The sequence below is a fragment of the Vidua chalybeata genome, chromosome 1 (genome assembly GCF_026979565.1).
Source record: "Vidua chalybeata isolate OUT-0048 chromosome 1, bVidCha1 merged haplotype, whole genome shotgun sequence".
NCBI lineage: Eukaryota > Metazoa > Chordata > Aves > Passeriformes > Viduidae > Vidua > Vidua chalybeata.
The window spans coordinates 133,650,429-133,664,337 of record NC_071530.1 but is presented as its reverse complement, the minus strand read 5'-3'; the positions used below and the strand labels follow the sequence as shown (position 1 = coordinate 133,664,337).

The 13,909-nt window shown below is 37.7% G+C and overlaps 1 protein-coding gene across 1 annotated transcript in view; it reads left to right on the top strand.

The window, feature by feature from the left end:
- The window catches only part of DPYS (dihydropyrimidinase), a 30,862-nt gene extending 17,873 nt beyond the window's left edge, over positions 1 to 12,989 (top strand). Inside the window, exons 8-10 of the mRNA XM_053943984.1 lie at positions 9,118 to 9,325; positions 10,833 to 10,938; positions 12,723 to 12,989. Coding sequence (XP_053799959.1) covers positions 9,118 to 9,325; positions 10,833 to 10,907 — 283 coding nt within the window. The 3' untranslated portion in view covers positions 10,908 to 10,938; positions 12,723 to 12,989. The remainder of the gene's footprint in view (positions 1 to 9,117; positions 9,326 to 10,832; positions 10,939 to 12,722) is intronic.
- The last annotated feature ends 920 nt before the right edge of the window (positions 12,990 to 13,909 follow it).

The following is a 13,909-nucleotide window of genomic DNA, read 5'->3' as shown; positions in this document are numbered from 1 at the left end:
CAAAAATTAAAAAGTCTTTACATTATGCAACCAGGGCTTGGTATCCTAAGAGTAAAAATAATTCCTTTGGGATTTTAGAGCAACTCTTTTTAGTGCTGGAGTATGTTTGAATTCCTTCGCTGCAAAGGGCAGAGAGAAAAGCCTGCTGCAGCATGACCTCTTACAAATTGTGTTTTGAACTTAGAGCCACTTAAAACCTGTTCAAAGCTGGATTGAACTTACTTCTGAAGCTCAATCTTTTCATGCTTATGCTTTTATTTAAGGAGTTTTCTCATTGTCTGCACAGTAATTCTGCTAGAATAGAGCTTGTTGCACCGACAGATGCACAAACAGTGTCCTGGTGTGTCACCCTGCATGACTTGATACCATGGTATATTTTTGCTAGAAAGGGCACGAAGTGTCTTTCTAGGAGCCTCAACTCACACAGTGTACTGTGCATTACAGCTGATTCCTGTCCTCACACCATCAGCCAACTCCATAGTCAGGACTCTAGAAATATTTCAGGACTTATGTCTTGAGTCTTGTTCTGGCTCTTGTGCCCATCCTGATCTCCTGGGGAGTTGTCTCTCAGCTGAGGTGCCTACGAGCTCTGTGAGTGCATCTCCACTGTTCCAGTGCTGTGCAGGGTAACTCAAGTCTGCAGGAACCCTTAACAGCCAAGCCCTACCTCTGACCACCCATGCACACAACAACAGCAGCAGGCCAGGAAGTGTTATGGGGTGGTGGTTTTCTTCATGGGGTCAGCTCTAGTGAGCAGTGTAACTTTCAGAAACTGTGCTTTCAGCCTTTGATTTTTGAGAAGAAAAAAGTTGAATACTCTGTTCATGGTGTAGGAAAGTTCTGAAACATAACTAGACATGTCTGATTTTGGTAGCCAAATAGATAACATGCTCCACACCCTCTGCCCAATCCTAGCTTTACCTTACGCAAACAAAAGTCTTTTGACCAATCTTCTGGTTTTTTTTGATTTTTGATATGTAATTTTCACTCATTTCGGTATATTAATGAATACCAAAAACATGTGAAAGTGTGAAATCTTCTGTGGTTTAAGCTACAACATTTGAGGATATGGAAGTTGCTATTCAGAAGTCCCACAAAAAAAGTGACAGCACCAGCAAAAGAAGTTTCAGGAGTGTCAACAACCCAAATAAATATAGAGGCTTGCCCAGTGCTGGGTCAGGGAGATTTTCATGTGCATTATGCCTTCTGGCATGTTGAGCAGGCATATTTTGAGATACCAGCACTGAGCTATTTCAGGACAGTGGAGCTATGAACTCTGACTTAAAAAAACCCTGAAGGATTGTTTTCTGAGCTCTCTTCTGCTCTGCCTGGGGACAAATGAATCTAGAGGGATATCAGGGTTCTGACAATGTTCTTAAGGTGCTTTGTCAGCTCCTGTAATTTTTTTGCTTCTCAAACATTTCTTCTGCTTCCCTTCACTCTCTCCTGAGTGCTCTAATTGCCTTTTCATCCTCTCCGGCTGTGAAGGTGCAGTTTTTCTTTAAGCATTTTTTAAACATTTAAACTATATTTTCTTACTGAGCTTATTTTAAGTTCAGCCATTATTTTTCTTCCTGATCTGGTACTGTTCCGATTGTTTATCCATGTTTATCCATTTGGGTTTGCTGGGAACAGGCTCTCTGCAGGTACAATTTTGTGAAATATATAAGAAAGTATAAATAAATCTCACTGGAACTTGTCTATTAATTTCACTAGAAATCCTGAAGAGGGCGTAAACAGACCAGCAGAGAAAAGTGATCTAGCTAATGGATTTCAGCCATTTAAGATGTTACACAAGGTGCAGCCTCCTGTGCTTTGTTGATTCTGGGGAGTGATTTTCAGTTTCACAATAGGCTTATTCCTCTTTCTTGCTAAGTTCTTCCTCTTTTGTGCGTGACTTTTTATCTTGTTTGCAACTATAAGTCTTGCAAGAGGGAAATGCAATTTTCCAGTTCTGGTTTGAGGTTGTTTTGCTGTAGTCTTAAAATTCTGATTGATACCAGTCTAATGAGTTAGAAAATTGCTGAAGTATTGCTGTGAGGAATTGATCTTATCACTGTCTGTCAGAGGAAGTCTGTACAGAAGATTCTAGAGTCATTTAGAAAGGTAGTGCAGCTCTTTCATACAAAAACTTGTATCCCCACAAAATCAGCTGCATTTCCCTGCCCACATCATTGCACAATAACGCTGAGTGCTATCTGAGCACTCAGGATTTTCCCTTTCTAGGTTACAAAACCCTGGTGAATTCAGCGTGACGGCTCTGCAAACTGGGAGCAATTGCAATTTAACGTTCTGCTTCCAGCACTCTGCTGCTCTAGCTGAGGCTTTCAAGTCTCAGCTTCATTGACTCGCCTATTTCTGTAGCATTTTCTGGTAATTTGTGCAGAAAATACTATATCAACAATTATAACATTTGCTACTGTGTTTAAAAGCATCTGAATATTGATTTTAGCAGGTCTGCATGACAGCAAGCATTATTGGGAAGAAACATTAAATGTACAAATTGGTTAGAAACTGCATTACAAAAGATGGGTTGTGAGTCTTGCCAAAGTAGGTTTTTTTGTTAGATTCCTTATACTTATTCCATTCATTAAAGGCCACAAAAATACAAAAGGGATCTGTTGGTTGATTGCAAGCCATGTGCTACCAAATATCATATTGCAGACCTCAACACCCTCAGCATCCCAAGTACAGTCTGTGCATACAGGATTGTTCTGTGAAAACTCCTTGGGAAAATGCATGTAGGCAGCAAATATGTACTCGCTGTACCATCTTATTTTAATCTGTGCTTTGATCAAGATTGTTCACTGACTTCTTTTGTGGCTGCACACAAATAATATAAAAGCCCTAAGTCTGTGAGTCAAAAGCAAATGTAAAGATTTTTTCAGGAGGAGAAAGCAGAGTAAGTAAAGGAAAGGGAATTTCACCTGTCAGCAAGTGTCTTCTATAGCTGATGCCTTTAGCTGTTTGAAAGCAAGCAAGAATATAAAATCTCTAGGGTTTGTTTCAGAAACGCTCAGCAAGGAATCTAAATACTGCAGTAACCAATTCAGGCAGTGAAAAGAGCTGAACATCCCTTGTAAAGTAGGGGCAGAAGGTCCTAAGGATCTTGTAAAGAGACATCCAGCTCCCAGCAGATATTAGAGCTCAATTAATTCACTGTAGCCTGTTGGAGCCCTGCAAGTAAACTTTGGATCAGGTCCCAAAGGCAAGATCAAACACCCATAAGGATAAAAAACCTGTCTCAAATAGAGTTTAACTTTCTAAGTCCAGCCACTTCCTTATACCAACATGCAAATTGGGAAGGCACACTCCCCAGGGTTTTTCCCTCATTAAATATAACTGAGAAGTTAGATGCTTCTGATTGCAAAGGCAGAGCTGGCTGTGCAGGTAGCACCATCCTCTTTGGGCTTTGCTGGAGTGGCCCACTTTGGCAGGCCCAGCATGTGCCCCACATGTGCTGGTGGAGCTGGGCTCAAGCCCTGAGCAGGGCAGTGGGGGCTGTAGCCCCAGTACAGCTGCCAGAGTGGGCCCCTGACCAGCAGGAGGTGTGGGAAGCCTTTAGTGGGGACAGGAGGGAAGAAAAAGACAGGTCATCTACCTGCCTGAAATGACAGAGGAAGATGTGTTTCTAGTTTGTTTCTAGCATTTTTGCATTTTAAGGGAAACAGTGACTGGATGTGAATCAGCAAAATGTCGGAGTTCCCCTGTCTCCTGGCATATGTTCCCTCAATGCCTTTGCTTCCATGCAGATATGTTCATGGCTAGATCTTTTGCATTTGTTTGATTTTTTGGTTTGTTAGAACCAAAATCTGTAGCCTATGTCTGTCTCATTTGTAGTCAAGACTTCAGCCTCAGAGGCTTAAGTGAGGATGTTACAATGTTTAAGCACTCTGCCAAGTAACTGCCAGTAATTTTTAGTAACATAAGAGAGGAAGGAGCCAAGATGTTAGCAGAAGATTAGAATAAATAATGCTGTAACTGTCTTACTCTTCTGATGAATAAGCATAATTTTGAATACTGAATATATGGATGACTGCATCTAATCACAATGAGACAAAATGAAATAATGTGGCGTACAAATATCTATGCACAGGACAAGTATGTTCTGGTATTTTCAATAGCCCCATGTTCTTCTGCACAAGTGAAAGCAGTGTGCATGCATGAATGTACACTAATTCACCAGAATCCTGCCAAAGACATCTTATCTCAAATTAAGAAAATGGGGAGAAGGAAACAATAGGCACAAATTAAAAAATAGGAAATTCCATTCCAGCATGATAAATAATACTGTTTTTCTGTGATAGTGATCAAACACTGGCACAGATTGCCCATAGAGATTGTGGCTCTCCCTCTTTGGAGGTACTTAAAACCCAATCTAACATGTCCCTAAGAAGTCTACTTTGACTGACCCTGATCAGAACAGAGGGCTTGGAATAGATGATCTCCAGAGATGATTTCCAACCTCAGTGACACTGGTTCTGTGCCCTGTAACAAGATAAGCTTCTCTGAGAGTGCTTGATGTTTGTTTCCCTAGTAACTTGCAGTCTCCAAAATATCAGTTCTCTTCAGAGAAGCGAATCTCAGAAATGTTACCCAAAAAATTAAATAATTATTTATTTTCTCTTTACCTAATTTTGACTTTTTTTCCCTTGTAAACACTTTTCACTTGTAAAGATCTTCTCTAGTCATTGAATAGACTAATTTGTGTTCTCTTTTTGTATGCTTTTCTGCAAGCTGTTTTTTCATTACTGCTTCTCTTCTGCCCACAGTTTTTCACAAACATTCACTTCTGTTCTTGGAATGGAAGGACCAGACTGGATAATATTGTTGACAAATGAGCTACTTATCATAATAAAAAAATAATTTTGTTGTCATTGTCTAACCCCCTTAAAATGATGAATTTTAGGAGATATGATAACATGAAATAAATATCCCATTTCTTCAGATAAGTCACTTTGATCTGAAGCTCCCAAACATCAACTTCCTGCCTCTTCTTGCATCTCTTTTTATCTACAAATCCTCTCAATTCACATGACTACTGAAAAGTAATGTTTATTGAAGGTATTTTTAAGAGGCTAGGAGCACAACTTTATAAATAGTTGCCTGTGTATTTTTACATATGCAGTTATTGCAATTCCTTAATATAAAGTAGGCCATGAGGTTTTTAATCCACATTATAGGCTTATAGCTAGCATTTTTACACACAGATTTTGAGACTTTCTTATATTTCCTCTATTTTCTTTTTCCTGTTCTTTGCTTTTCTTTTTAATAAAACTCTTAATTATCAGTATAGATGAGTGGTGACTCAGAAATAACAGAAAGGTGAAAGATTTTTTTTTCTAAATTTTAGAAAAACAGGTTAACTATATATACAGTTCAAAGGCATCTGTAAGTGGTGAGAAGAGGCAACTCACAAATGCTGATACTGTCTCCAGCAAAGTGGCATTTCTCACCTACCCCCAGCTCCGAAAGGCTCACAGATACTGCACTATAAGCACTGAGAGAGGTTACTTAGAGCTCAAATACTTACTCCTACATAAACTGGTTTTCTTTGGCAGCTGTCAACAAAGCAGCTGTTTTCAATTACAGACTTTATTACTATGTTTTAAATTAGGTAATTAATTGATTATAAAATAGTTGTCCTCCCTTTAATGAAATGTTGAACAGCTATTCTTGCCTGAGGGCTGTCATCTACAGCATTCCTTCATATTCCAGTCTCTGAACTTTTTAAAGAAATCTGGGTGAGGTATGTAGCCATTTCCATTGAATGTAGTTAAATTCTTCATTTGCTTGCTTATGTGACCTTGAAAATTAAAAGGACGATACTTATGATAGTCAAAGTTTTGGTTCTAGAGCTGATGTAGCTTCATGTCCTATGCATTACGAAAGGTATAAGATCAATCTAATATCTAATGGTTTGCCTTCATCCATGTCCCCCTCCTGCCCAACTGTAACTCACTGTTTACTGTTTCAATCTCTGTCTGAAGCATAGACATGTTTGTTGAGATTAAAACTGGTCCCTCTAACTCCTTAACAAAGTTTTAGGTCATAACTTGAGCTGACTACCTCTATAGTCTTGAATTTAACCCTACATATTGCTGCATTAGTCTAAGCTGCTGCTCTTTTTCAAGTTTCAAGCTGCAGTCTGTAGTTTATTTAGTTACAATACTCTAGGAGTTGCTGTAAAGTCCTTTCTCACATAGAGCATAAATAAATACAGTACTACTAGTCACTGAATCCTCACACAGAGCAAATCTGTTAGCTGTTCTTAGACTAAATTACATTTTGACTCTAAATTAGTTGGACAGAAGTATGGTGGTGAAAAAAGACAATTTCAGAAGCATGTCTTGCTCTTTGGTACTAGAGGAATGGCAATGTATATATTAATAGCTTCAAATTGCTCTGCAAGCCAGGTATATCAAAAGCAGCTGAAGTGAACTGCATGGAAACACTGATGTAAGAACAATATAGGACCTGATGTCTTAAGAGTATCCTCTTTGTAGAGGAGAATGTTCTTTTAAACATTGAAACAATTGTTCTGATCTCAGCCTCCATTTGAGAAAGGGTTGTTTGAAACAAGAGCCACTGCAATTTATAACCAGAATTAGATAATTTTACAAGTCTTATTTTTAAAATACAGTACAAATTTTTGAAACCTGGACCCAGAATCTGTTTTCGTGCTGAGTAACCCCTTATGTCAGGTATCACTTAGGATGCTGAACACAGCTGTTAAGTTGTACTCTACCATGGTGTCAGTCTTGGTTTCTTAGCTTTATTAGTGGGTTACAACTGCTTTTGCTGTTAGGTGAGAATAAACATCAGAACTTTGCTAAGCTGCCTTCTACTGAAATTGGTGATACAGCTGTAAGTAGTCTGTTGCATAAGGTTGCTGAATTGTGAGCTTCAGACCCAAACATACCATCTAGTTCTATTTGGTTGCTTGCTTACTACCTGAAACTTTTACTGACATTGACAATGTCAAAGGGTTAAATCACAGGCAAATTTTGATGATTTCCATCAGGGAAAATGCACTTCACCTTCAGAAAGGGCAGCATGATCAACAGCTTGTTTCAACAGAAGAACTGTAAATGAATTTTATTGAGGTTTGTTGCTGAGGCAAGCTCTGGGAAATGTGTTTTGTCCTATTGCAAGGTTTAGCTGTACAAATGGATATTACTTTAAAATGTGCCAACTTCCATTCATTTTGTATCTTTAAATGAAGGACATACCTCTGAGACATAGTTACCTTTAGTGATCCTGTTCTAGCACATTTTAACAGCTCACATGTTGATGAAGGATCTTGCTTATTTTTCTGTTTCTTCAAATTACCCTCTCCATTTTTTTTTCATGTCCTGGTGCTATTGTGCAAGTAGATAGGATATATACACAGAGAATGCTAAAGATTATTATATTACAGTTGTTCTTACTTACTGTTCTAGCAATTGGACCCATAAGGGTAATGCAATAAGCTAGAGGAATATGTTCAGAAACTCCTAATAGGGCTATTATAACAACCATGGATAAATTTGTTTGACAGCATTCAATAGGACCAGTGAAAACAAGAGAGGTTTGATTTTTCCCAAAGTGAACCTACGAGGTAATGCTGATATTGGTGAGCAGGCATGCATAAGTTTTCTGTCCAAGGTGTGTTGTATAGGGCAAAGATTTTACTCCTGTGGGTAGACTGGTCATAGAGAGTATTTACATATATATAGCCACTGAAATGTCAGTTACCACCAAGATTTGAATGTAGCCCTTAGCAGAACCAATTAGTCTTAGTTCAACAGAATGATATGAAAAGAAACTCAGTATCCCTCCATGAATTCTTTTTTCCTCTTTATAAGTAATCATTTTGAATATTTAGTATGATTGTCTTTGAAAATGGCTATACTTCAAGTAAGATTCAGATTTTTGTGTGTTTTTTTTGTTTTGATAAGGATATTGACTAAAGTTTAAAAAAAATTCTTCTCCAACTTGACAACTATTTTAATCTATTAATATTTCATATTTCCTTTGACTTTCATAATTTCTTTGCAGAAAGATGTAGTCTCTGGAATAATATGAATGCATGTATATGCATTATAATATATGCATGATAGATTTTTGATTGTGTGAGCACCCATCCTAGAAAAAGCCCAACTGGTAGCCAAAAGCATGAAGCTTCTTTCTTTTCAGAAACCATAAATGACAATAAAAATATAAACTCTCTAAATAATATATATAATCTGTAGCTTGGATAGAGGAAGTTAATAAAATAATTAACTGAAATTCAAAGTCTGTTATTACAGTATATAGTAAGTAGTTTAGTAGGGAAAATAGACAATAAAGGAAGTATACACAGCCTGGACTTCCAGACAGTAATGTCATCTCTAGCATCTCATAGCCTTTAAAGTAGCCAGTTGGGGTTGGAAAAAATTGTCTAGAAAAATGGAAATCATATAGAATGAGGTCTATATGTACAAAAAGCAATAATACAATCATTCAAATGAGTACTGTTGAAGTCTGAAGTTCTAATTTACTTAATACCCTTGGAGAAAAGGTATGTAGAAGTGTGATGTCATTATTATTTAGCAGCCTTAAGATATTTGGGCTGTCAGTCATTGAATCCATTGAGCTCACACTAATCATTACCAAAAATCAATATCGTCTACTGACTTTCCAATGAAATGGTCCTTGTGTTATTTGTGAGACTCAATCTGTGAAACATTGCAGCCATACTTTTCAAACTTGAAATTGCAAGTCATTCCAGCTAAAAGGTCAGAGCATTTCCTGATTGAATTGTGCATAGATATTTGCTTGACAAGGCAAAATAAAATCATGTTATCCAAAGAAAATATTACAACCTGATTTTTTTTTCCACTAATCTCTTTTGTAGTGGAAAATTTTGCATTTAAAGGCTGCTGAGTTCTGTCTTTTTGATTCCCTCTTCATTCTTTTGAAATGCAATTACTGTTCAATGAAATGTTATTGCACTATCCTATTTTTACAGCTGCTCTATGATGTACTGTACAGGGTTGTAGTTAAATAATGTTGCTATATCAATTTATCAAAATTTTATAATGAAGTCAAATGCAAGAATCATACTAATTTTTTTGTGTTGTTTTGCAAACACAGGACAATATCTGCAAAGACACATCACCAGGCAAATAACTTCAATATATTTGAAGGAATGGTCTGCCATGGAGTTCCAGTCGTGACAGTTTCAAGAGGCAAAGTAGTTTATGAAGGTGGAGTTTTCAATGTCACAGCAGGAGAAGGCAAATATGTCTCCCGTCCACCATTCCCTCCATATGTCTACAAACGAGTCAGGCAGCGGGAACAGGTTAATTAAACTAATAAATCTCTGTAATGCCTTGTAGAACATGAGGATAACTAGCTCTTGGGAAAAGAAGTTTGGGGATTCAATGGTAATTTTCCTTACTAATCAAAATATGCCAAGGTGGGAGGAAAGGAAACTAAGGACTCAAATTTTATTGCTCTTTCTCTTACAGAAAAATATCATGGACTAGTTCCTGCTCTTACAGTAGTCTGTCCAGCTTGTGACCTAAGCCTCAGTACTTTTAAAAACTAACATGTCCTACTTGCAATAAAAATGGACAAAGTTTTTGCTTCTGAGTAGTCTAACGGCTACATTTCATCACTGATTTCACTGAAAATCAAATTTCATATGCAGGAAGAAATATTGCACCAAGGAAGAAATAAAAAATTTTCTAATTCTTTCATGGACCAGATATTTTGAGCTAAACCTTGCAGAGTGTTGAACATTTTGCTGTATTCCAGCAAGAATGTATTAAAGCAGAACATCTGCAAAGGGCACTGCAGAGCCAAACAAGATAGATCTGTTTAAGCTTTTGTTCTCTTCTATTTTTTAAAGAGAAATATTTCAAACACATAAAGATTGGATTTTCAGTGCCTATTTACTGTGCAAGCATCCATGATGCTTTTACATCCTTAGTGTACTGTGAATAGGATTTTCAAAAGCACACTGAGTTAAGTACATTTTAAAATCACCACCTGAATCAGTGGGATTCACTGCAGGATCTAAAAGCTGAATCCGTGCAAAATAAGGCCCAGTGAACTGCCCCAAAATAATTCTGTATATTTCTTTCTGCTGTTGTCTTGATGGACTGAGAAGGGCATGTAAAAGTGGCTGAATAACACTATCCTCCAAAGACCACAGTTTCACAGGATGTAGTGAGCTGCCTGCGAGTTCCTACACACAATACAGTATCAAAACTAAACTAAACTGAAATTTATAAGAAATTTTATAATTGCACAATTCTGAAAGACTTCCATGAACATAGTGGTTTCCATTTCCCATCAAAGCTAGAGAGAATTTTCCCTTAACCCAAATATCAATTGCAGCATGTCTTCAGAAGTGATTTTTCAACCAGCTCAGCCTCCTGCAGCCAGCAACTGGAATAGTGAGTGATAGTTATCCACACAAGGCAGAATTTGCTTTGTTTCATTGATATTTATTTACCTCTCTTACCTGATATATTAAAAACATCACTGGAAAATGTGAATACTCTAACAAATCGAACAATCCATAAAATGAGGTGGAACATGTTGTTGTTTCTTTAAAATTTGATTTGGAATTGGATTGTTACAGTGTTGAGCAGATTTAGCCACCCAGCTCCTGATGAAAGCTGAGAACTGAGCAGTTTAATCCCAGTGCAAGAGATCTTTTCCAGAGAGAAGTTAAATGAAAGTATTGGGATGCATTTCGTAGAAAGACAAATTATCATAGGACTTCTATTTCAATTTTGTCCAATTAGCAATTGCAAGAGAAGACAAAATAGTGAAAGATTTAAAATATTTTATTGCAGGTATGTCAACCTGTTTCTGTCAAGAGGGCACCATATACAGGCACGGTCTCAGGAACACCTGTCACACGAAAATAACAGGCTCATTCCCCAGTTTTGGCTGTTGCAGGTAACCATCTCCTTTGCTTATTAAAGACTACTTAATGCTTCTCTGAAAATTCAAGAAAACAAAAGTGTAGCAGGCTGTCTATCTGGTGACAGGCTTGTCTGAAATAAGCCCTCTCAGAAGCTGAGTTGTCTTGGTATCTGTAAATTCAACAAAAAGGTCTGGCATGCAGGCATGGAGAACCTCATTTTGATTGGAACCTTATTTTAAAAGTTCAGTTGAAAGAAACTGATGAAGTTTAGCTGTTTGACTGAGACATGGGTATGAAGGCCCATACAAAACCCAAGTTCAGTTAGCAACAGAAATATAAAATGAAGCACGACTGACTCGCAAATTTATAAACAGCTTGATGTGAAAAATTAAATTTGTTAGTGTCCCTGTGTTACAGACAATAACCCCCCAACAAATGTGTTGTTTGGGTTAAGATGACATATTTGTTTTACAAAAACTGCCTTCACAAAAAGAGAAGGCTCCAGGGAGACCTTAGAGCAGCCTTTCAGTACCTAAAGGAAGCCTATAAGAGAGCTGGAGAGGGATTCTTTTTACAAGGGCATGGAGTAGTTGGACAAGGTAGAATGTAATTACACTGATAGAGAGAGTAGGTTTAGATTAGATATTAGGAAGAAATTCTTTACTGTGAAGTTGGTAAGGAACTGGAACTGGTTATTCAGAGAATTTGTGGGTGTCATATCTCTGGGAAGTATTCAAGGCCAAGCCTGGTTTAATGGAAGGCATTCCTGCCCATGGTAGAGGGGCTGGAACTAGATGACCTTTAAGCTTCCTTCCAACCCACACCATTCTGTGATTCCACGAATAAAGGTGCTGCAAGCAGTGCCAGCAGTATTTGAATTAGTGTGAGCTCATCACTGCTAACAGGAGTAACACCCAGAATTTCTCCTTCCCTCCTCTCCAGTGTTCACAGTGTGTAACTGGGTTATTGTCGGTCCTTGTACATGCCCTGTTGCTTGGCAGATCTTTCTGTGAGCAGAAATCAATTAGCTTTGTTTTCTGTGTTAGTTTTCTGTTGCCTTAGTGAGTTGAAGTGTCTCTTAGGAGAACCAAGCAAAGATCAATGCAGTGCAGCATATGAGTGGGGTGAGGCAGCTGGGAACAAAGACTAACAACAGCACCTCACTCTCCAACTGTTTAAGAAGCAGAGGAAATGCTTCAGGAAAAGGTAAATCTAGGCAAGTCCTTCAGCAAGCACGGTCGAGCCATGCTGCTGCTGTGTGCCAGCTGCAGCTGAAATGTTGTCTGCTACAGCAGAGGAGTTGATTAATGTGGGCTGGGGGAACAGTGTGTGACAGGAAGCATGCCAAAATCCAAGCTGAAGTTTTGGGTGCGAATGTGTACCAACAATGAGATCAGCTAGTTTGAGAGATGATTTCCCAGTAGATGAACAGAAAGCCCCAGTTTGTACCTCAGATAAAATGAGTCTGTTCTTAGAGCTAATTAATATGGGACAGGAACAAACCTGCTATGGTAGGAGGGGAAATTAACTTTTCCAAATTTCATGGTATCATTTTTTAAAGCTACCTTACAGTGAACCTCATCCAGGGCATCAGTAGCAGCAATAGTGCAGTATCTTATTTGTTTTTCTCTATCCTAAGGGAAAAGCTTTGCTAATAGAGAGGACTAAAGGGTAAAGCTTCAGTAGAGTGAGGGAGCAATAATAATTCTTTCTAGCTCCTAGCACTCCTTCTCCATTATTACCTCTGAGTGACAAATTGCAAAGAAAATATTTTCGTTTGAAAGATGATATTGTATTGTCTTTTTCTTCTCTGTAGATAAAAGCAAATGAAAATGACCTTGCTGCCCCCACCAGCAGTTCCTTCTGGGTCCAGCAATCAATTCACAATCAACTTCTCAAGAGCCAACATGAAACAGTAACCAATAAACATTATACTTGGTTTCCTACATAAAATTGTCATTGAAATTTATCTTTGAAAATACTTTTGCTGTAAGAATTGGAAAATTCTTTCTAGAAAATAGAGTAATAATAAAAAAACCCTACAATTATAATGTGGCAACAGCTCTGTATATTCTTAAAAGTATTGGGATTTTGTTTTGGGATAGTACTTCTTAATGTTTATCTTTAGAAGGTATCAGCTACCCAATAAAGTAAAAGCAAAGAACAATGGTGTTTAAGAACATTTTTTTTTTAACTCCTGCTCCATTGGGTCCCAAGAGATTAATCCTAATTCACTAATTTTATATGTAAGGAAGATCTCTGTTGTGCTTGGCAATGCAGTGATTGCTGCATCTGAGAGCAGATGCTGAATTTTATTTTTTTAATTTTCCTTATCTGGAAGGGGTCAGTACAGAAATATGCTGATTCAGAACACTCACAATTTTGGAGCTGCTGCCACATCTCCATGTCACTATCTTTAAAGAACTTTATATATTTTGTCCCTGCCAACTGCACCACCAAGCTTTTTTTGGTGGGCTCAGCTATTTCCCTTGTAGAGAAACAAGGGGAAATGGCAAACCTATGCCAACCGTACTTGTGAACTCACCTACAGTAATAGTTTGTGTTCTGGCTTTATGGAGAGACACACACCCATCACCTGAAGGTTTATGAAGTGAGATCACCAGAGAAAAACCATAATGCATTAATATCAAAAAAAACCTTTTAACTGAAAATTAGGTTTTTCCCAATGTAATGAATACTTTGCTTTTTGTGGAATAGGATTCCTATTATAAAAAAAAAAACAAAAACAACCTTTTGCTCAATTTATCTAATTTCCAGTTTCAGAGGTTGTAGTACTTTCAGAAGCATGATTCTGCTACCATGTCTAGACAAACTTTGATTTGGAGAACTGGAATGTTGTTTAAAGTTGCGCTTTCATATGTAATAGCTCTTCTTTTTAAGCAGCTGCCACTGGGAAAAAATTAAGAGAGTGTCATGGTTTAATCCCAGCTGGCAGCTAAGTACCACACAGACATTTGTTCAATTTTCCCCCTCCCTAGTTAG